The sequence below is a fragment of the Marmota monax genome, unplaced genomic scaffold, assembly GCF_021218885.2.
Source record: "Marmota monax isolate L192 unplaced genomic scaffold, Marmota_monax_Labrador192_F-V1.1 WCK01_AAM20220418_F8-fsc00298, whole genome shotgun sequence".
NCBI lineage: Eukaryota > Metazoa > Chordata > Mammalia > Rodentia > Sciuridae > Marmota > Marmota monax.
The window spans coordinates 835,843-856,144 of NW_026694888.1; the positions used below are offsets into that span (position 1 = coordinate 835,843).

At 63.9% G+C, this 20,302-nt stretch overlaps 1 protein-coding gene across 8 annotated transcripts in view; it reads right to left on the reverse strand.

Moving 5' to 3' along the window:
- Positions 1-1,180: 1,180 nt before the first annotated feature.
- Positions 1,181-20,302, reverse strand: part of Crocc2 (ciliary rootlet coiled-coil, rootletin family member 2) — a 59,171-nt gene continuing 40,049 nt past the window's right edge. For 4 of the 8 annotated variants that reach the window (XM_046426743.2, XM_046426744.2, XM_046426742.2 and 1 more), the window contains 11 exons: positions 18,307-18,524; positions 17,674-17,833; positions 17,109-17,276; positions 15,660-16,017; positions 15,252-15,436; positions 14,229-14,349; positions 13,486-13,619; positions 7,374-7,535; positions 6,865-7,005; positions 3,835-3,951; positions 1,181-2,939 (listed from right to left, as the gene is read on the reverse strand). In XM_046426743.2, the coding sequence (XP_046282699.1) occupies positions 2,853-2,939; positions 3,835-3,951; positions 6,865-7,005; positions 7,374-7,535; positions 13,486-13,619; positions 14,229-14,349; positions 15,252-15,436; positions 15,660-16,017; positions 17,109-17,276; positions 17,674-17,833; positions 18,307-18,524 (1,851 nt within the window). In that variant the 3' untranslated portion in view covers positions 1,181-2,852. Of the gene's footprint in view, positions 2,940-3,834; positions 3,952-6,864; positions 7,006-7,373; positions 7,536-8,993; positions 10,743-13,485; positions 13,620-14,228; positions 14,382-15,251; positions 15,437-15,659; positions 16,018-17,108; positions 17,277-17,673; positions 17,834-18,306; positions 18,525-20,302 lie in introns of those variants that run through there. The other 4 variants (XM_046426745.2, XM_046426748.2, XM_046426751.2 and 1 more) reach the window with 4 other exon arrangements.

Below are 20,302 nucleotides of genomic sequence, written 5' to 3' on the forward strand. Positions count from 1 at the left end.
CCTGCCTCAGCCCGCGTGCTGGCCTGTCGTCTTGGGATGGAGCTGAGGTCCTAGCCCTGCCTCAGCCCGCGTGCTGGCCTGTCGTCTTGGGATGGAGCTGAGGTCCTAGCCCTGCCTCAGCCCGCGTGCTGGCCTGTCGTCTTGGGATGGAGCTGAGGTCCTAGCCCTGCCTCAGCCCGCGTGCTGGCCTGTCGTCTTGGGATGGAGCTGAGGTCCTAGCCCTGCCTCAGCCCGCGTGCTGGCCTGTCGTCTCGGGATGGAGCTGAGGTCCTATGCGGGGCCCTCTCCCCTCTGTAGTCTGTGGCACCATCTTGAGATGCCTGGGAGGTGGGAGCCCCCAGGCCTGTGCACATGCGGGTCTGCTCAGAGTTGCCCCGTCAGAGGCCGGTGGGACCCTCCCCAGTCCCAGATCCCTCGGCAGAGGCAGCAAGCGTGGCCTGTGTCTGGGGTTTTGTGGGTATCTGCCTACCTCTGGGCCACTGCACGAGTGTTTCCTGGTGTTCCGAAGCCCTGCCCGAAGTGTCCAGAGAGGAGTGCCCTAGGGTCCAGGCCCAGAGCCACCTCCAGGTTCTCACAGACACCAGGAGCCTGTCCGGGTTGAATGCACAGCTCGGGGGCAGAGCTGCTCTTGAACTTGAAGCTGGCATCTCTCAAGCCACTGATGAGCTCTTTGGGGTCTCGTCAGGGTCAGAGGCCCCCACCTTGGGTGAAGCGGGGGAAGTGGGCGTGCCCCACCCCTGCATTCTGGGAGCAGGTTGGGTGGAGGCAGGTCAGTGCAGCTCCATCATGGTCTTCCCCCCGTGTTCTGGGAAAGGTGGAGGGCTGCCTTCTCCCCTGCCCACTGCCTGCACATCTCAGCCTCTCCTCCCTTGGCTTCCTCTCCAGGGGGGCACATCTTTGTCTTCCCTGCTGAGCAGAAGCGGTGAGCTGCAGCAGGTGCTGGGGAGTTCCGGGCCTGACCCACGTCCAGCCAATGGTCATGTGGCCTTGATCTAGAAGTAGAGCTTCCTACCCCCAAGCCAGGTGCCTGGAGGGCTGCTACAGGAATGGCTAACTCTGACACACTGAGGTCTGACAGCACTGCCAGTGCTCAGGCACCCACCAGAGTGTTTCCATGTGGAAAATCCTCTTTTCCTAAATATATACCTTTGTGTTGAGTAAGTAAAAACAGTATCTCCTCTGCCGATTTAAATATTCGTTAAACTACAAAGATCTCAGATTCACAGGCACTTTGAATATCCCCCGGAACCTCCAGGACAGGGAGGGTCCCAAGTGGCCAGGGAGCAGACTGGTTGAATGACACGTGGTTTTCTTTTTGATGCTGAGAAGTGACCTGGAGCCCCCACAGCTGAAGCAGGTCCCTCTGTGCACATTTGCCAAGTCCCGACTCCACTGGGAGCTTCTGCCATGAGCAGCACCACGAAACAGGAGAGCCAGGCTGCAGGCTGGGCACACAGGCTCCCTGAGCCAGGGCTGGGGCTGCCCGGCCTCCTGCCCCATCACCTCTCAGTCCTCTGTGGGGGTGTGGCGTGGACACCGCCCGGCAGCCGAGAGGCACACCTGCTGGCCTCCACGGAGTTCACTGCTGCCTGCACCCAGCCACAGCTCGCAGAAGAGTCCCGTGCCAGCAAGACACAGGACTACTCTCTGCCCAGAGTAGCCCTTGCTGAGGGGTCTCTGGGGGCTTCCCCTCAGAGCCTGGGCAAACTTCTTAGCAGCCACTAACAGCCAGGCAGAGTAGAGGGGCAGAATGAGGCCTCCCTCCCTCCTGGCTCTAGCTGTCGGTCTGTGTGACTCACGACCCTCGCTGACTCCTTGCTAATTCTAAGTGCCGAATGATCTTGCAGTGGACAGACAGGGCCTGCCACACACCTGGGCCAGGGCCTGCCACAATGGGACAGGGCGGCTCTGTCAGCTTTGGGTTCTCCCTGCCTGGCGCCAGAGTCCTTGAGGGCATTCCAGGGGCCCAAGACAGGAGCAGCCCCGGGGCAGGCAGCCTGGTCCTTGTGCTGCATGTGGGAATCACTGGACCGGCTTGTGCCCCAGAGATACTGGAAATGTACAGCTTACAGCACGAGAGAAGCCATTTGCAGAGGACAAGTCACACTGACCAGTGCTAATGGGAAGCTGGTGAAAGATCCAACAGCGAGCTGAGTGGCAGGCCTAGCCCAGCAGCCTCGGCCTTCACAGCAGAGTCCCATGGGACTGTCCCTTGCAGTCACAGGCTGGGAAAGCAGGCAGCTGCAGAACAGCTTCCAACTTCACACTGCAACGCCCCTCGTGGCCAGTGAGTCACGGGGACTGGAATCTGAGTCACTTCCAGCCACCTGCCATGGGGACGGGCCTGCAGCTCCTGGACGCGGAGGTTCCGTGGCCTCTGGACAGGGTGTGGTGCTGGCCTGGCAGGACGGCGGCTCTGGGCCCTGGCGGTGGAAATGCTTTCCACACGCTTCCCCGTGTTTACAGAGCAGAGGGTGGGACCCAGCCTGTGGCTGAGGAAGTGGCCTGATGAGGGCCTGGCCACAGGGGTCTGGCCGGAGCAGTGGCCTGAAGTGTGAAGGGTGTACTGTGGGAAGGGGTGTCCAGCTGAGGCGGAGGCCTAGGTCCCAGAGGCAGGAGGACTTCCCCAGTCTGCAGGACTAGAAGTGCTTGCGGCCACAGGCCCCTGACACGAGCGCTCTGTGGCTGTCTGAGCCTTCTGTCTGCACTGTGCCACCCTCTCATGGGGCACACAGACATCAGCCTCCCAGCCGTGGCCCTCAGCAGCCTGGGCCCTCAGCATCTCTGCTTGGAGCCTACTCTGGGTCCGTCAGGGCTGCAGAGCCCAGCCACCCCGTGGTCTGCGGCAGGGCTCACTGCCTGACCAGCAAGGCCTGGCTGAGGTGGGTGTGTGGTGGTCGCTGTGCTTCCTGGTCCAGCTGCTCCCTCAGGGTGGCCACCTGCAGACAGGCAGGAACTCAGTCAGGTAGGGGCCCCAGGTGCAGGGCACAGAGAGTTCTGTGCAGCCAGGCTGGGCTGGGAGGCCACGGTCCACGGCTCCCAAGGAGAGGAGGTGTGTGTGGGAGAGAAACACCAGGGGAAATGGCAGAGGGTGCCAGGGTCCTCCCTAAGGACACCCACTCCAGTGATGGACCCCCTTCTGTTCAGGCCTTGAAAATGCTGGGAATGATAGGGAAGGGGCTTTATTATAAAGTGAGCAAATGTGGCTGGTAGGCCCATTCACTTGGGGACGACCCTGGGCAGTCATTTGCTCTCTGGTTCTCAGTGTCCTTGTGGAAAGTGAGAGGTTGACCACATGGCCCTCGGCTCCTGGCAGCTCTGGGCTCTGCAGCAGGCAGTTTGGCCCACAGGCGTGCTGCACAGGCACAGGAGGGTGTGGTGTGCCATGCATGTGCGTGTACGAGAACCTGCCACACTCCCCTCCACCAAGTACGGGTGCTCTGCTGTTCTTCCTGGTGACCCTGAAGGTCAGTGCAGGGCTGCCTCTGCCCAACCTGCACGGCAGGCCCAGTCCTGGCCCTGAACACAGGACTAGCCAGTCTGGGTCACCTCTGACAGCAACCATCCTCAACACCCCACTTTGTAAACAGGATGACAGAGGCCCAGAGAGGGCAGTGACCTTCCCTGGAACCCACAGTCCCCCTCTCAGTGACGGGTGGGGTCAACCACAGCTCTGCCTCTTGAGAAGGTGGAAGGACAGAGCCGTGGAGTGGAAGCTTCACGTGGAGGCCATGCGGTCACCCCTGCAGGGTGCTGCTACAAGATGCTTTCCTCCCATCCTTCCACTCTCCAGGAGGCTGGGCCAGGCCCCGCCTGCTCATCTAGCAGCTTCACCTGTGGCCGGTGGGTCTCTTCCCGGGATTCCAGGGCCTCTGTGGCCGGGAGCTGGGCCCCATGCAGCCTCTCTGCCTCCGTAGCCGGCTCATGCAGCTGCAGTTCAGCCACCTGGGCCTGCAGTGAGGACACGGGGTGCTGCGTCTGCCTGCTGGAGGGCTGCCCGAATCCAGAGACAAGGCCTGATGGGGGGTCCCACCCTTCCTTCGGGGCCCCTGGGCCTTTGTTGGCCTCACTGTCCTGCACAGGGTGCTGGCCCTGGCCCAGGACCCCAGCAGACTTGGTGTAGCACACATTCAGCCCACAGGTCTGGGGTCCTGACCACTGGCTCGGCCTCAGGGCAGCCCAGTTTCCTCTTGGCCAGGTGGCAGGTCCTAAGGGCATCCAAGGTTGAGGGATGGGGAGGCTCAAGGCCCCAAGGTCCACATGGGTGTCAGGTCCTGGGCCCGGGCCCAGCCCGCTCTGTAAAGCCAGGCTTGGCTCACAGAGGTCGCAGCCTTCCCAAGGGGACTTTTGATACTTCAGGAGAGCAGGGGACCTAGAAAGGACACTAACGGGGCCCCTGGAGCCTTCGGTTCTGGCTCCAGCTCTGTCTGGGACCTCGGTCTGATCCAGGTGGCCCCACTGTGGTCTGGGTTTCGACTCTGCCTCTGTCATGTGCAAGAGCCAGTGCAGCTTTCCCGCATGGGTGCATCCAGTGCATCCAGGCCAGAGACGGGCCCGGAGCCCACCCCAGGCTCACCCCAAGGCTGCAGTGCACAGGACCCCAATGATGCAGCTCCCCTGCTGCTGCTGGTTCTGCCTTAGGGTCCAGTCTAGCTCCTGGTGCAGGCTGAGCAGGGACTGCCGCAGCTTCTGCTTCTCAGCCCCCAGCCTCGCCACGTCCCTCTCCCCCTCAGTGTCTCCCACACGGTCTGCAGGGAGGGTGCAGAGCTGGTGGTAGGGTGTAGTGGCCTCCTGGTTGGGATGTGAGGTCAGGCCAGCTTTCCTTTGGGGAGCAGGAGGACACCTCTGGCCAGGGCACTGTTCCCCACCTCTGTCACCACTGACATCTGTAGCCAGAGTAGCTTAAGAACAGGGCCCAGTCCCCACGCTGCTGAGTCCCTGTTGAGACCTCTGCCCCAGTTCCTTCCCAGGACACCCCAGGCCTCCTGAGCTGGGGTCCTCACATACCCATGGCCTCTGTAGGCACTTGACCCGGAAGGCCACGCAGGTACACCCTGGAGCTGGGGCACAAACCTCAGCATCCCCATCCCATGCTGCCGTCTCTTGGGCTGCAGCTGCCCCAGCAGAGGCCTCTTAGCCACCCACATGGGAGTGGGGCAGGAGGAACTCCTGCAGGTTGACGGTTAGGAGTCATCTTCCATATGAAGGTGGGTGGGCCACTTTGCCCCGGTAGGGAAGCCGTGGAGTCTAGAGATTCTCTCACTGGTGGGGAGGGCAGCAGCAGAAGAGGGTCCTGGACACCCTCCTGGTACTGCTATGAAGGAAGGGATCCCGGGATGTTGCTCCCCAAAGCCCTGACCTCAAACGCTTGCTGGCCAGGACAGGGCAGGAGTGGGGGGACAGGCCCACTGCTCCTGCAGGACTGCCTGCTGGCCCACATGCCTGGCAGGGGCCCCAGGCCCTCCCTTCAGTGTGGGGCAGAGTTGGGGGTGGAGCTGGGGGTCTCTCAAGGACCCTGGGATCTGGGGGGTGGTCTGCCAGAGGGCAGTAGCTAAAGCTCTATACGAACAGCCCTCCATTTCCTCAGGACTGAGGAAGACAGTCCTCCCTGATAGAAAAAGAAAGCTGTTTCTTTAAAAATCTAGTAACAGCCCTGGAAGTGCATGTTGTAAAGAGAAGAGAAAAGTGGAGTCCAACACAAACACATGGCCACATCCGGGTTTCCCCTCCTGAGACGCCAGTAAAGGTTTTATGGGTTTGTGGGCCCCTCTCAGCTGACCTCCTGGAACTCATTAGCTGTTCCTTTCTTCCCCCACCCCAGCCCTGGGGACCCGCAGCCGGCACAATGCCCACAGCTGGCTTTGCTGCCCCCAGGCACCACCGTAGCCTGGCTGGACGTAGCTCCACCCTGACCCCACGGCACCCGAGGAGACTCCCCAGATCCACAGCCTGGGCTGGGCCCTCCCATCCGCAAGAGCGGCAGGATCCCGACTGGGCCTTGCTGGCTGTGCCTCCTTCATGGAAGGGCAGGTGGCCCTCTGTGTGGGCAACCCTGACTGTCCTGGCCACTGGCCTCTGCCCCTTGGCAGGCTGTGTGGAGAAGGGCTGCCCTGGCTTTCTCACTTTGACAGGGGTCTGGTGTCCTGTCCCACAAGTGCCCCCCTCCCTCCCCATCCCATGCACTGCCTCCCCCTAGCAGCCTGCTCTGGACCCCCTGTCCATCCCACACGGGCCTACACCCTGGCCCAGTGCGTTGGCCAGGTCAGCCTGGTGGACGGCATGACCCTCCGGCTTCCGCAGTGCCTCAGTAGCACAAATGGTGGGGACAAAGACTGTCTGATCAGGCCTGTGTGACGGAGGTCAGCTGGGTGGTGACCAGCAACACCCCTGGTCCGCCTGAGCTCTCCAGGTCTTGTGGTGCAGGCTGGCATGTCTGATGGGACCCAGAGGAGGGCAGTGGTCCCCTCTCTGAGTGCCCTAAGAGGGGCTGGGCCTGCAGCCAGGCTTATGAAGCACACCTGGGCTGGCTCTGCCTGGTCCCTGTGGCCCCTGAGGCAGGAGCCATTCCACCATCAACAGCCGAGGGGGTGGTGTGCTGGTCACAGGTTTGGGCAGAGCTGAGGCACAAGCCTAGGGGAACTGCCATGACCCCTGGTGTGTCCCCCAGAGAGCCAAGGCAGGGCAAGGGCGACACCCCCAGAGGGGCCACTCCCTAAGTTGGTGCCGTCCCCATCAGCAGATGAGACACAGAGGCCGGCGGGACCAACACCCTTCACGGCCTCCCCGGAGGTCTCCGCGGACCTCCCAGGGCTTGCGGCACCCCGCACCTCGCCAGGGAACCCTCACCCCGTGGGCACTAGGTACCTGCGCCCGGCGCGCGCGCAGCGCCGCGAGCTCCCCCTGCAGGCGGGCCCGCTCGGTGCGCAGCGCTGTGGTCTGCTCCCGCAGGGCGCGCCGCTCTGCACGCTGTGCCGCCTGCCTCCCGCGCGGCCGCCTCCGGAGCACCTGGGCGGAAGAGGCTACTGACGCCAGGGCCCGGAACGGGGAGTCCCAGGCTTCTAAGAGCTGGGCATTCTGTTTGACGCTGGCCCTGGGCTTGGCCTCAGTTTATGCCCACGCCCCCCCTCCCCGCACACCGTGCGTCCATGGCTGACCCCTTTGTCGGAGGGTGCTTGCTTACTGTGGGGCAAGAGAAGCAGCCCTCCAACTCCCTCCAGACTCGGTTTCCCCACCTGTCACCTGGGCATCGGATGCCATCCGGGTCACCAGCCCAGGCTCCTCCCTCCTGCGCAGGACCGAGGAGGTGCGGCCTGCAGTCCGGTGAGGGGTTTGCTGCCTCCTGGTGAGGGCCTACTCTCCCTGCTGGGCCTCACCTGTCGCAGGGGCTCCAGGGATCCCTCCTGGCACCTGCTTCGCAGACCAGCCAGCTGCGCCTCCAGCAGCCTCCCCTTCTCTTCCAGGCCCTTCCTGCTTCCCCCCAAGGCCTGCTGCAGTGTGGCCACTTGCTCCTGGAGGGAGGGAGACACAGGACCCACCTGGAAACATGGGGGGGACACCCCAGGGAATGGGTGCGAGTGCATCTGCCCTGTGCCCCTGCAGGTCTGAATGCTGGAACGGTAAACAGCAGGAGCAGGGTCAAGGACCATGGCACCTGCTGAGTAGGTGGTTGGTGTGGCCAGGGAACCTGGAGGAAGCCTGGCCAGCTGGCCCTGTTGGCTCTGCCTGGGCCGGCATCTGGGCTCCGCGTGCTCTCAGAAGACTCATCTGCAGTAGCTCTCCCTGGTTCAGCCTGTAGTGTCCCTGACCTCGGAGGAGAGCAGCAGCGCTCCTGAGCCTGATGGAGCTTGTCTGGCTGAGCCTCTGCCCCCATCCCACCCCTTGCTCTGCCTTCTTACCCTGAGGAGGGTTCCCTGCCTCAGCTCTTGCCCTGCCAAGCCCACCTGCAGCCCCCATCCCTCTCTACCCCACAGGCAGCAGGGACACAGCCGGCCCCAGGCAGCTGAGGAACCAGGATGGCGCATGACTCCTTCCTGCTTCCCCGGCACCCACTCCCCACCCCATGCTCCATTCCCAGCCCCTCTGCCTTCACCCTGCCCAAACCCTCACCATTCATGTGACACCCACGATGGCCTCTGTGTCCACTGCATCCCAGCACACCTTCCACAGTGGCCCATGTGCCTGGCCACGACACCTGCTTCTCCCCAGAGCCAAGTGCCGGGACCCGGGGCTCTTACTCCCACCCAGGGATCCTGGCAGGGAAGAGCCAGGCTAGGGCACAGGCTGTCCCCAGTCTTCCATGTCGTGATACACCTCCCAGGGTTCTTCTAGGGACCAAAGAAAGATGGGAGGACCACTGGGGGAGGCTGGGGTCTCTGTAGAAGGCCTTGCTCATGAAGCTAGAGACAGTCTCAATGCCAGCAGAGGAGACAGAGGTCTCCTTGAAGGTCCTTTACCAACATGCAGAAGCTGGGCCACCAACACCCAGACCTGTCCTAGGGTCTTGTCAGTGGCCCGGGCCAGTGTCCCCAGGCTCCCACCATGGGTGAGCCCCTGCCTTTGCCCTGAGCCCAGCTACAGAACAGGAGTCCTCACCTGGCACGGTGGGAGGCTGTGGCCTCTGGGGGTCTAAGGAGTCCTGGTCACCCCTGGCCTCTGCCTGTCTGCCTGCATCTTTGCCCGCTCTGCAGCAGCCGTCCTCTGGACTCGCCGTGGCCAGCCCTAATATTCTGCCTGAAAACTTTCTTGGAAGATTTCCAACATCTCTTCTTCCCTATAAACTGCAATCAGTGGGCCCAGTTCCCTCTAAATAAACCACAGCAAATAGCCCAGACCAAGGCAGACTAGCAGCCAGCCTACGGACAAGGGCAGGCCGGGACAGGAGGGGAGACCGTACTGCCGAGGGCGGGAAGCCACCCAGCCAGGCTTCCACCGTGTCCCTTTCAGTGACCCTGAGTTAAGGCAGAAGGAAAAGCAAAAATCCTGGAAAAGTGGCAAAAGGGGAAAGAATTCATATTAAAAAACCTACGGTCACACAGCAACCACAGTCATCCCACACGAGGAATCAGGAGGATCCCCAGGAAAGAGGGCAGAGTGGCTCTGGCAAGGCCAAGGAAGCAGGTGCCCTGGGGGGGGGGGGTCAGAGGAAGAGAGACCACCCAACCTGGGCAGGAGGAGCTGGTGGGACCCACACGAGGTGCCAGGTGATGCGGGCATGCCTGAGCCCTCGTCCCCACAGGAGATAAGGTGGAGCAGTGCGGGAAGGGGTGGCGGGGAGCCAAGGTTCCTCAGGAGCAGGGCCGCAGTGCAGTCCAGCCCTAAGGGACTCAGTTCCTCTCCCGGGGACTGTCCAGGTGACTACAAAGGCAGACGTGGCCTTGGCACAGAGAGATCTGTGGCCGTGGACTCAGGCAGGCAGTGATGGACTCCACCTGTGGGCCAGTGTCCACAGCCAGGGCCTGGAAGGCAGGCTGAGGCTCAGTCAGCCCGCAGCAGGGCAGTGAGCAGGGCTGGTACCGGGGGACGTGAAGGGCTGCTGGGCTGGCTGTGGCGTGCTCGGGCACAGGGAGGGAGGAGAGCTGGGCAGGAGTCAAGGAGCTGTGAGCCATGTGGCTGCAGCCTGCAGGTAGTGCTGTGGCCTCTCCCCGGGCCATAAGCAGGGTGTGTGTGGGCAGTGCTGGGCAGGTTCCAGGCATGGCCCTGATCAGAGGCCCGGCCAGCTGTGGGCAGCCGGGTGCTGCGCCCGGCATGTCCCCACGCTGTGGGCTTGGCTGTGTGCTGTTGTTCTGCTGGGTTCCAGGGTAGCCCTGGGAACGGGGAGGGTCTCTCTCCAACAAGAGCCGTACTGTGTGCACAGCACAGCCTGCCATTTAATTAGGAAAATATGTTTTTAATTAACTTTTTCTTGACAAACACATTGGTTCCTGTGAAAGGGGGTGGGGGCTGGTGAGCGGGGACCAGTCGTGAAAGTGAAAGAATCTGTGTAAATGCAGAGCTTGCTCCAGAGGACGGCTGCCCAGGGTGTGGCAGAGCCAGGAGGGCACCCGGCCTGCTCTGGCAGAGTCCCATAGCCACGCGGCCTCGGGCAGTGCTGGGCAGGGAGTGAACCCTCGGGCCCTCTGCCTGGGCCTCTGTCAAACCGTGGGGTCCCCGGTGACTCGGCGAAGGGGCTGAGCTCCTCTCTGAGGCCACCACAATGCTCAGCAGGTCACAACCATTGGCAGACCCCCTTGCAGCTGCAGAGCAGGGCTTCAGGGGGTCCTGGGGGCACTGGAACTAACTGCCCCCGAGCAGTGAACATGGTACTTGCCAGAATCATAAAAGTGCCATCTACAAATGTGGTTGCATACGTCACGAAGAAAATGAGTGAATTCCACGTGGAGCAGAGAGCAAGTGCCCAGAGCAGGTTCTGTTCCAGCTGAGGAGACCCCAAGGGCAGCCCCAGGACCCTGGAGCCTGGCTCAGGAGGATGAGGCTGGGGGCAGCAGGTGAGGGGCCAGGAGCATGGGAGAGGGAGGTGCTCCACAGCTGAGCCCCTCACTCTGGCTGGGGTGGGCTGCTCCATGTGGGCCGCACTGCTCCCCACGCCTCAGAGCTTAGAACCCCTCTTTGCCTTTCCTTTGGGCCGACGTCAGGACAGGGGCAATTCTAGTCCCTGCAGGTCCACCCCCAGTTCATCTGGCACTCAGCAGATCCTTCTTCCTTAAGGACACCCAAGGGACACGTAGCACCCAAGAGGGAGCACCCTGGTAGAAAGGAGAGTCGTTGTCAGAACTGGCTCTGGGGTTCTCAGGGGGCTCCCGGGAGACCCCTGAGGGAAACACTAAGCAGCCACTTAGAGACCAGCAATCGGGCCAGCCGGGAGGACCGGCGAGGCCTCTGGTCTCTGAGGCTGAGAATCCCAGTGCGAAGCCCGGAGGAGGAGGAGGAGGAGGAGGAGGAGAGGCTTGTGAAGTGGAGGCACTGGAAACACCAGGGCTCACCACAGACAGCAGAAGTCACAGGAAGAAAAGAAGAAACCAACAGCTGGTGACATTTTTAAGTTTCAAAGAAAAATGGGCCTCTGGATCCCACTCTGAAAAGGGCACGGGAGAGGGAGGTCCAGAACCCACACGCCACGTCCCCTGGGCCCACTCAGTGGGAGGCAGAGGGCAAATCCTGAGCCTGGTCCTGGGGGGCAGCTCTGCCCACCTGTGTCCCCAGGCCTGAAGCCCAGCTGCCGGGCTGAGCTGGAGCCAGGGCCCTGCGGCAGGGCGTGATCCTGGTGTGATGCTGAGGTCACATGAGGTCCCTCGACACAGACCCCTGGGGCAGGTAAGGCTGCCGTCTGTTGCCAAATTAGCCAGGGAGAGAGTGGAGCCTCTTCTCACACCAGCCTCTGGGCTTATGAGGAACAGGGACAGTGGGTGTCGGGTGTGCCGGGACTCAACCTGGGGACCAGCTGGTGACACGGCCAGGAGAGGCCCAGAAGCCCTCACCCAGGAGCTGAGTCCCAGAACCTCAAGGAAGCAGACTTCGCCAACACCCGGATGGTTCAGGGACCCTGCCCAGAGGTCAGGTGAGCCCAAGACTCAGCTGGCAGGAGGCCCTGCTGAGGGCCCCTGGGCCAGGCCAGCTCCTGATTGTGGACCCAGGGGGAGCAGGTGCTCAGCGGTCGGGAGGGACTGCACGGAGTGTGGGCTGCAGTGGGCAGAGAGCCCGGGTCTGCAGCACCATGGGGTGGGGTTCAGAACTCTGCACTCAGAGGGGGCGGGCAGGGGGCACAGGGCCTCCCGAGGGATGGTCTGCAGGAAGTTCTCCTAGGAACAACAGCCTTCCGCCCCTAGGACACAGCCAGAGAGGGGCGTGGGAAGGGTCCCTGGCCCAGCCAGGATCCCTGAGCATAGCAGCACAGCAGGTCACACTAACACTGAAAGACAATGCTCTCAGCCTGTCAGATGCCTGGACCCCAGAGTTGACCAAGACAGAGAGAAGGAGGCCTGTGGGCCATCACCGGAGGGAGAGGGAGAGGGAGAGGGAGGAGGGAGGAGAGAGAGGAGGGAAGAGGGAGGAGAGGGAAGAGGGAGGAGGAGGGAGAGGGAGGAGGGATGAGAGAGAGGAGGGAGGAGGGGGAGAGGGAGGAGGAGGGAGAGGGAGGAGGGAGGAGAGGGAGGAGGGAGGAGGAGGGAGAGGGAGGAGGGAGGAGGGGGAGAGGGAGGAGGGAGGAGAGAGGAGGGAGGAGGGGGGAGAGGGAGGAGGGAGGAGAGAGGAGGGAGGAGGGGGGAGAGGGAGGAGGGGGAGAGGGAGGAGGGGGGAGAGGGAGGAGGAGGGAGAGGGAGGAGGGAGGAGAGGGAGGGGGAGGGAGAGGGAGGAGGGAGGAGAGGGAGGAGGGAGGAGAGGGAGGAGGAGGGAGGGGGAGAGGAAGGAGGGAGGAGGGAGAGGAAGGAGGGAGGAGGGAGGAGGAGGGAGAGGGAGGAGAGAGGAGGAGGGAGGAGAGGGAGAGGGAGGAGGGGGGGAGGGAGAGGGAGGAGGGGGGAGAGGGAGGAGGGGGAGGGGAGGAGGGAGGAGGAGGGAGAGGGAGGAGAGAGAGGAGGGAGGAGGGAGGAGGAGGGAGGAGGAGGGAGAGGGAGGAGAGAGAGGAGGGAGGAGGGAGAGGGAGGAGGGGGGGAGGGAGAGGGAGGAGGGAGGAGGAGGGAGAGGGAGGAGAGAGAGGAGGGAGGAGGGAGAGGGAGGAGGGGGGAGGGAGAGGGAGGAGGGGGGAGAGGGAGGAGGGGGAGGGGAGGAGGGAGGAGGAGGGAGAGGGAGGAGAGAGAGGAGGGAGGAGGGAGGAGGAGGGAGAGGGAGGAGAGAGAGGAGGGAGGAGGGAGAGGGAGGAGGGAGGAGGAGGGACGGGAGCAGCGAGCCAGCACAGGGGACCTGTCGTACCACAGAAGCCTGGGTGAGGAAGCGCCCTGTGCCCATTCCCACGAGAGGGAGGGACTCCACAGAGTCATTAAGTGCAGAGCCAGACCATGAGACCTGGGAGTGCCCAGGCAGCCATGGGCACAAGACAGCCGGACACAGCCATTGCCTGGGCCAGCGGCTGTCCCCCAGGCCTGGCCCCTTGCCCTCACCTGAGACCATAGCATGTGGCCTGGCGTGGTGGGACGTTTACCTGAATCCTTCAACCCCTTCTGTGTCTGAGCAGCACGGCACGAAAGGCTGTCCTGCAGCAGCCGGAACACGACCCAAGAGGAGCCCCGTGGCTGGCCAGGGTTCCCCAGGCCTGCCAGTGTGGCCAGAGGGAAGGGTGGCCCCTGACAGCGTGTGCCCTCGGTACAGAGAGCAGGGGCCGGGACAGCCCCCGCAGCTCTTCCAGGGGTGGCTCAGCCTGGGGTCTGAGTGCCAGTGACTCTCTAGTGTGCCTGTGCCCCATTCCCACAGGGACTCTGGTCCAGCCACTGACCTCTGGCCTGACACTCGAAGCTCTTATAGCCCCCTACCTCCCTCCCTGTCCCGCTGCCTGCCTACCTGTAGCCGCCGCCTCTCCTGGCTGGCCGCCCGCAAGCTGGACAGGTGCTCGGTCTCCAGCCTCCGGAGCGCCTCCTTCTGCAGGGCCCCTGCTGCCCGGGTGCTGCTCAGAGCACCTTCTGCCCGGTGCCGACCTGGGGAACCAGATGGCGGGGACTCCCAAGGCCTGCAGGCTGCCAGGGGATCACACTCCCAGGACTGCCCCCCCAGTTCACAGGCTGCAGACGAAGCTCGGAGGACCTGTGACTGGCTCCTCCATAGAGTTCAGGTCCTGGCGATGGCCCTCATTTCCTCTCCTTCAGGCTCCGGGGTCCTCCCACCGCCATTGCCCCTCCCCGCCCCCACCAACATTCCTGTGGCTGACTCTCCCGGAGCCCAGGCTGCCCTCCTGGCCGACACTTCAGGGGGGCAGTCAGTGTCATGCTTGTAAGGGCTGGGTGGGGACCCTTCTGAGGAGGCTAGAGGAGGCAGAGTCCAAGTGGGGGACCCATGTGTGGTTATCTGGGAAGAGGGCCAGGTAGTGGGCACAGCCAGGGCCCAGACCCGGGGTGGGAGTCACAGGAGAGGGGCTAGGCCTGACCTGCAGAGCCTCAGAGTCTCGGGACTGCCCCCGTGCTGGGGTTGCCTCCGTGAGGGAGCGGGCGCTGGCCAGGCCCAGGGCGGCTCGGGGGCCACCCGCCCCCCTGGAGCTGCTCTCAGACGGCTCCCAGGGGCCAGGGGAGGGAGCAGTGGGCAGCAGTCACCTTCCTCTGCCTCTGCCAGGGCCCTCTGCAGCTGCCCCAGGTGGCTCTGGGCTTGGGCAAGTTCGCTCTCCACCCTGTGCCGCCGGCTGCTCATGCTCCGCACCTGGACATGGGCCTCATCCTGGGCAGAGGAACTAAGGTCAGCAGGACAGCCTGGAGGGCAAGTGGAGGGCAGAGGTGTCCACTAGCAGGCTGGGGTGTCAGGAGGGCAGCTGTAGTAGGGCAGGGCAGTGGACAGTGTGGGCTGTGGGCTGCAGGGAAGGTCAGGCCTGGTGGTTGGATGAGCTGCTGGCCTGGGAGGGCCCCGAGTGGCCGGAGGGAGGGCTGGGCAGAGTAGGAGCTGGCAGGGGCTGGACACAGCCTGTGGGCAGTGTGAAGGGAGCCAGGGCTGGGAGGAATGGGACCTGGCCCTGGTCTGGTGTCAGTGGGCAGTGGGCCTGAAGGACTGCTGGGGCCCGGCAGCCCTGGGACTGTCGTCGGCCTCTCCCACTTGTCAGCCACCAGGGTCCCGAGCCCACCCTGCCACCTGGCCAGTTGGGAAGGGGCAGACTGCAGGCTCTGCTGGAGTCCCGGGGCCAGGAGCACAACTGGACATCCACTGCATAGGTGTCCTCAGGGGAGGGGTCCTGCCGTGCCTGTCCCCGCCTCGGGGACAGTTCTTCAGGGATGGCATGGGATGGCGAGTGCCTGTCCCCAGGGGACATCACAGTGGGCCAACTCCAGGGGCTCTGTGGCCCACCCTGAGGGACAGTGTGGCCCTAGGCCATGTGAGGGTCAGGCCTGGAGGGCAGTGGGATCACAGAGGACCGTCTAGACACTCAGACGTCTCCCAGGGGGCAGGGGAGGGAGCAGTGGGCAGCAGTCACCTTCCTCTGCCTCTGCCAAGGCCCTGCCAGGGTCTCAGTGGGTCTGAGGACAGACACACAGATGGAGAGTCATCTGGGTGAGTTGCTGTGTTCCCTGATCCCAGGGCCCCCAGGGGGTGTGCCCACGTGGGTGGGGAGGACCCCAGTTGCCCCTCACCCGCTCCCGCTGGGCATCTTGAAGTTTCTGCATAAGGTCCCCCAGTGCGTCCTGCACAGAGGCCACATCAATGACCTCTGAGTCGCAGTCTCCAGGTGCAGGTGGGTGCCAGCGGGGTGGTGAATGGGCCCTGGTGGGGGAGCTGGCTCTGTACCACTCAGGTGGAGCCTGGGAGCTGTTGGAACCTGCGTCGGTGACAGTGGAGAGGATGTGGGGAGGGTTGGTGACAGAAACGGGACCCTCCCCTTCTTCCTGAAGCTCCTGCTGTGGGCGCTGGGGTGGGGCACATGTGGGCACAGGCTCCCAATTGCTGGGCCTGGTCCAGCCCCCTCATGTGTGGGTTGTGTGAGGCCTAGGAAGGGGTGGGGTGCCCAGGTCACAGACAGAGCTGGACAGGAGGACACTGACCTTTCATGGGAGAACCAGGTCGTTCTGGGGAGGTGGAGGGGCTCCGACCCCGGAGCCCCAGGCCACGGCGAAGTGTGGAGCACAGCCCGTCCAGCTGGGCCTCCGCGTCCCGCCTGGCACCCTTGGCTTGGGCAAGCTCCTGCTCTACGTCAAGGACCCGGCCATGGGCACTGTCCAGGCGAGCCTGAAGACTGTCAGCCAGGGAGCGGGCCTGCCGCAGCCTCCTGGTGACGCGGTGCACCTCGGCCCGCAGGGCCTGCTCAGTCTCCTGGCTCCTGTGCAGGTGTCCTTCCAGCTGCTGTGCCCGGGCCTTCCCTGAGGCCTCTGCCTCCGCCAGCTGCTGCTGCAGGCCTAGCACCTGCAGGAGGGATGTGGGGGGACCAGCCAGGAGACCCAGGCCTCTCTGCCCCTGGGAGACCCTTCCCCAGGCCTCTGGGCCTCAACCCCCTCGCAGGTCACAAGCTGGCAGGTGGGGTCACCTGAGCCAGGTGGCACCTGAAGACCACAGAGTGTCCCTCAGTTGAGAGTCCTGCTGGCAGCCACCTGAAAGCCCCGAGCTGTGGGCAGGGGTCCCAGCACCCCTCCTGCTGGGGGCTCCTCGGCCCCTGCTGCAGACCCTTTAGGACCCACCATGCTGGTCGGGGCACAGCCCTGGGCCAGCATCTGCACACACAGGTGCCCTCTCCACCTGCGTGGGTGAGTGAGGAGTGTGCAGGCTGCAGGGTGGGGAGGGACCAGACAGGCCTCTGAGTCCGAGGTGCAGGGTGGCAAGCAGGCCTGGTCTCATCCTGCTTCCTGGGTGGACACAATGACTCACAGATGGACTGAGGTCACCTGGTGGGTCACGTGGGCTGTGGAAGGTCAGCCCCGGGTTCTTGGGGCCCAGGCTCAATGCGACTGTGGGTGGCACGCACAGCTTTCTGAACCAGGGGCCCTGTGTGGTCAGTGACCCTGGGGCTCGGGAGCTCTTCCGGCTCTGGGAGGGTGGAGAGCCCTGGCTGTGTGCAGCCTCTGGTTCAGCACACAGAGCTGGCAGGTGGGCCTGGGGCAGGGTCTGTGTGCAGGTGTGGGGTGGGGGGTGTGTGTGCCTGGGCACAGCGTGAGCTCAGCACCACCGGCTCCTGGCATCCCTATTTCAAGCTCCCCTGCCTCCTCCTGCTCAGAACTCTGTCCTTCATCTGGGCCAAACACAGCCTTTTCTAGAACGCAGCTCCTGGGGAAGCCCAGGGAGGTGTCTGTAACTGGGCCTTCCTCAGATCCGTCCCCCTGCCCCTGGCTGCACAGCCACCTAGCAGGTGGGCTGTGGACAGGCCACAGGTGCAGGTGGGAGTCAGCCTACAAGTGGGTCCTCTGGCCTCCTCCCCGCCCCCATCTGGTGCCTCCCGCCTCTCTGCTCGGGCTCCTTCCTGGCCTCTCCTCAGACCTATCCAAGAAAAGCACAGGTCCTACCTCCTTCCGGGTCTGCTGGAGGGTGGCCTCGGCCTCTGTCACCTGCCTCTGTAGCCCCAGTGCCTCCTGCCGGCTCTGCTGCTGACGCTGGGCGTCCTGTGCACCCCGGGCCTGCAGCTCACTCACCTCTTGGCTCTTCCTCCGATTCTCACCTTCCAGCATTCTCACCTGGGAGGGTGGCAGCACTGGGGCGGGGGCAGGAGCCCCACAGCCTCCCCTCCCTGCCTCTGCTCATGTGTCCTCCCTCTTGGCAGCTGACCATATTCTGGGAGCCTCAGCCTAAGTCCAGCTCTGGGAGGGGCCTTGGTGCCCCCCGTGACCAGGTGCTGGGAACCGAGCTCAGCCACTCCGCAGACACACGCCTGGAAGTCCTCTCTGGGTGCAGACCACCAGTGGAGCTGGACAAGGAGGGCTGGGAGGGGCGCTGACCAGAGAGCTCAGCGGCACGGAGGGCTCTGAGCTGGGCGGGCATCACTAGAATGTGGCTCTGGTCAGCGTGGCCCCTGGAAGAAGCCCCTCCCAGGATGGCTGAGGGAGCAGCCTGGGGGAGGGTGGGGACCCCTACCTGCCTGCGGCTTTCCTGCAGCTCCCGGCGGGTGTCCCCCCAGGCCTGCTCCAGCTCCTGCAGCCTGGCCCGCAGCACCCCGGCCTCCTGATGAGCAGCTGCCCAGGCCTCCTCCAGCCCCAACAGCTTCTGCTCTTGCTCCTCCTGGGACCGCTTAAAACTGAGCCAGCACCAGAGGTTGGCTGGACACCCCAGGCCTGACCTCCTCCCCAAGTAAGACCCGGTCCCTAGTGCAGACCCTATGCACTGTTCCAAGACCCAGCCTCATCCAGATCCGAGCACCTGCTAGCATGGGCCTTGTCCAGTGTCCACTGTCCACCTCTTCAGCCTCTCTGTAGCCTGCCCCTCACCTCTCTGGCCCTCACCACACCACTGGAGACCTCATGTCTTGCGCCAACCTGCTGTGCCTCAGAGGGGCCTTCCTGCAGCCCGGCCAGGCCCCATCTCCCACAGGCCAGGCTGGCCTGTCTAAGGGGCTGCGAGGCAACTCCTTGAAGGCAGGGACCATGTCCACCCCCCTTCCCTGCTGCTTGGGCTGGCCCTGGCAGGCCTCTCAGACGGGGTAGGGGTTGGCGCCTCTCCCCACTGTCTGTCTGGCCCAGACCCCTCACTGCAGCCTGGGCTGAGCCACACCTGGCCTCCTCCTGTGCGGCCCTGCGGACGGCGGCCCGCAGCTCGGCGTTGGAGCCCTGCAGCACACTCTTCTCGAGGGCCTCGTCACGCAGAGCCCGGCGGGCCTCCAGGACCTCCCTGTGCAGACCCTCTCGGCTCTCCTCCCAGCCCCGTCGCTCCTGGCGCAGGCTGACCAGCTCCTCCTGGGCCACCTTCAGCTGTGCCCGCAGCCTCTCAGCCTGATGGAAGCATGTGGCTCTGGTGGCTGGCCGAGGACCCGTGGTCCAGGACAGCCGTGGGCCACACAGGTGAAACTGGTCTGGCAGGTGCTGGTGTCTACGCAGCCTGGGAGCCTAGACACCAGCCCCGCCCTCCACGGGGAGGACTTTTCTACCACTGCTGAGGCCAGGGGGCAGCTTAGGAGGGCCAGTCCCTAAGCCCAGTCCCCATCCTGGCCTGTCCCTGTCCTGGACTCCAGGACACTGGCCACTGCTGGGCAGGGCCTGCCTGGGCATAGTCTGCTCACACATCTGCACTGTCCTCACCAATATTCAGCTGCTGCTGCCCGGTGGCCCTTCCTACTTGCTGCCTCTGCACCCACTCCTCCCCTGCAATGAGGGTCAGCGAGGGCCACTCCTGCCCTGCAGTGGGCAGCTGGGTCAGCAACCCAGTGGCTCAGCACTGGCCACTGCATGGTTATGGGCATGCCTACCGACTCCGGCCTCCTTGCTCTGCCTCCTCCATCCACGGGGAGGCAGTGGGGAGGGAGAAGGGCGCCTGGGCCCTCAGAATTTTCTGGCAGTTGGGAAGCCACTGGTGCTGGGCTGCCCAGCTGCTGGGACTGGAAGCTGTCCCCATTATAGGAGCCCTGCACAAAGCTCAGCCCACAGGAGCAGGGTCTCAGGCCTGGGAGCAGGAGGCACAGAAAGAAGGCCACTGTGGGTGGGCTCTGGGGCCAGCAGGAGCCGCGGCCCCCACCCCACTCCTGGCCTTGTGCGTCCTGCACACCTGAGCTGCCCCATGGTGCTGTGAGTCCTCGTTCCCTGCCAGGGTTGTCCAGGGCCCAGAGTATGACCCCATCACACTGGAACCAGGACACGTTCCCCCTGCACCAGTGGCCTCTTCACCCACAGGGTCCTCCAGGTAGGCCTGGAGGGGCTAGTTACGTAACGGAGTTGGCCCCCAGGCTGCAGCATGGGAGTGGGAGGGTCAGCAGCCTGGAAGACACAGGTTTCTCAAGGTACTGGGCTCCCAGGATGGAAGGGTCTGGGGAGGCCAACTGGGCAGGCTCGGAGCTGCAGCACTCAGGCTATGGGTGGTGGGAGCTTGCTGGGCCCAGCCTGGACCCCTGGCCTCCTGCCTCCCAGGCCTGAGCTGTGGCCCTGACCAGCTGCCTCTGGGAAGGCTCCATCCTGGCTCTCGCGGGCCCCTGGGGAGGGGGCGGTGGAGGAAGTGGGCAGGGGTAAGCCAAGAGGGAAGCCACAAACACTCGGCGAGTGGCTGCTGTGCCCAAAGCAAAGCCCTCTTTTCTGGCTGTTTTCACAGGACATTGTCCAGGCCCCTGGCCGCCTGGCCCGGAGTCTGCCTGCTGTTCTTGTTGTTCTGTTTTTGGGAAGGGCCCGAGCCTCCCCTCAGCTCCCCTCCTACCCCCACATGTGGGAGCAGCAACTGTGCCGAGCATTTTCCGCTGAGCTCAGCAGAAATCCGCCCAGGAGGTCAAGGACCAGGAAAAGGGCCCATCCATCATAAAAGAAGCCGTTTTCGTTTCCCAGGGCGGAGGGGATGAAAACAAGCAAAACAAACCCCCACCCCCACCCTACCCCCCCCCACCTCTACCCCCTGTGTCTGCCCACCCGCCTCATAAGAGCAGCCGTCCCTTTTACGGGAACTTTACAGCCAAATCGCTTAATGTGATTATAATAATTATTTCTTTACTAGAAATTGTATAAACAGCCGCTTTTGAAACCTCCTGCAGGGGGGCAGCTGCAGAGGAGGCAGGGAGGGAAAGCGGGGGAGG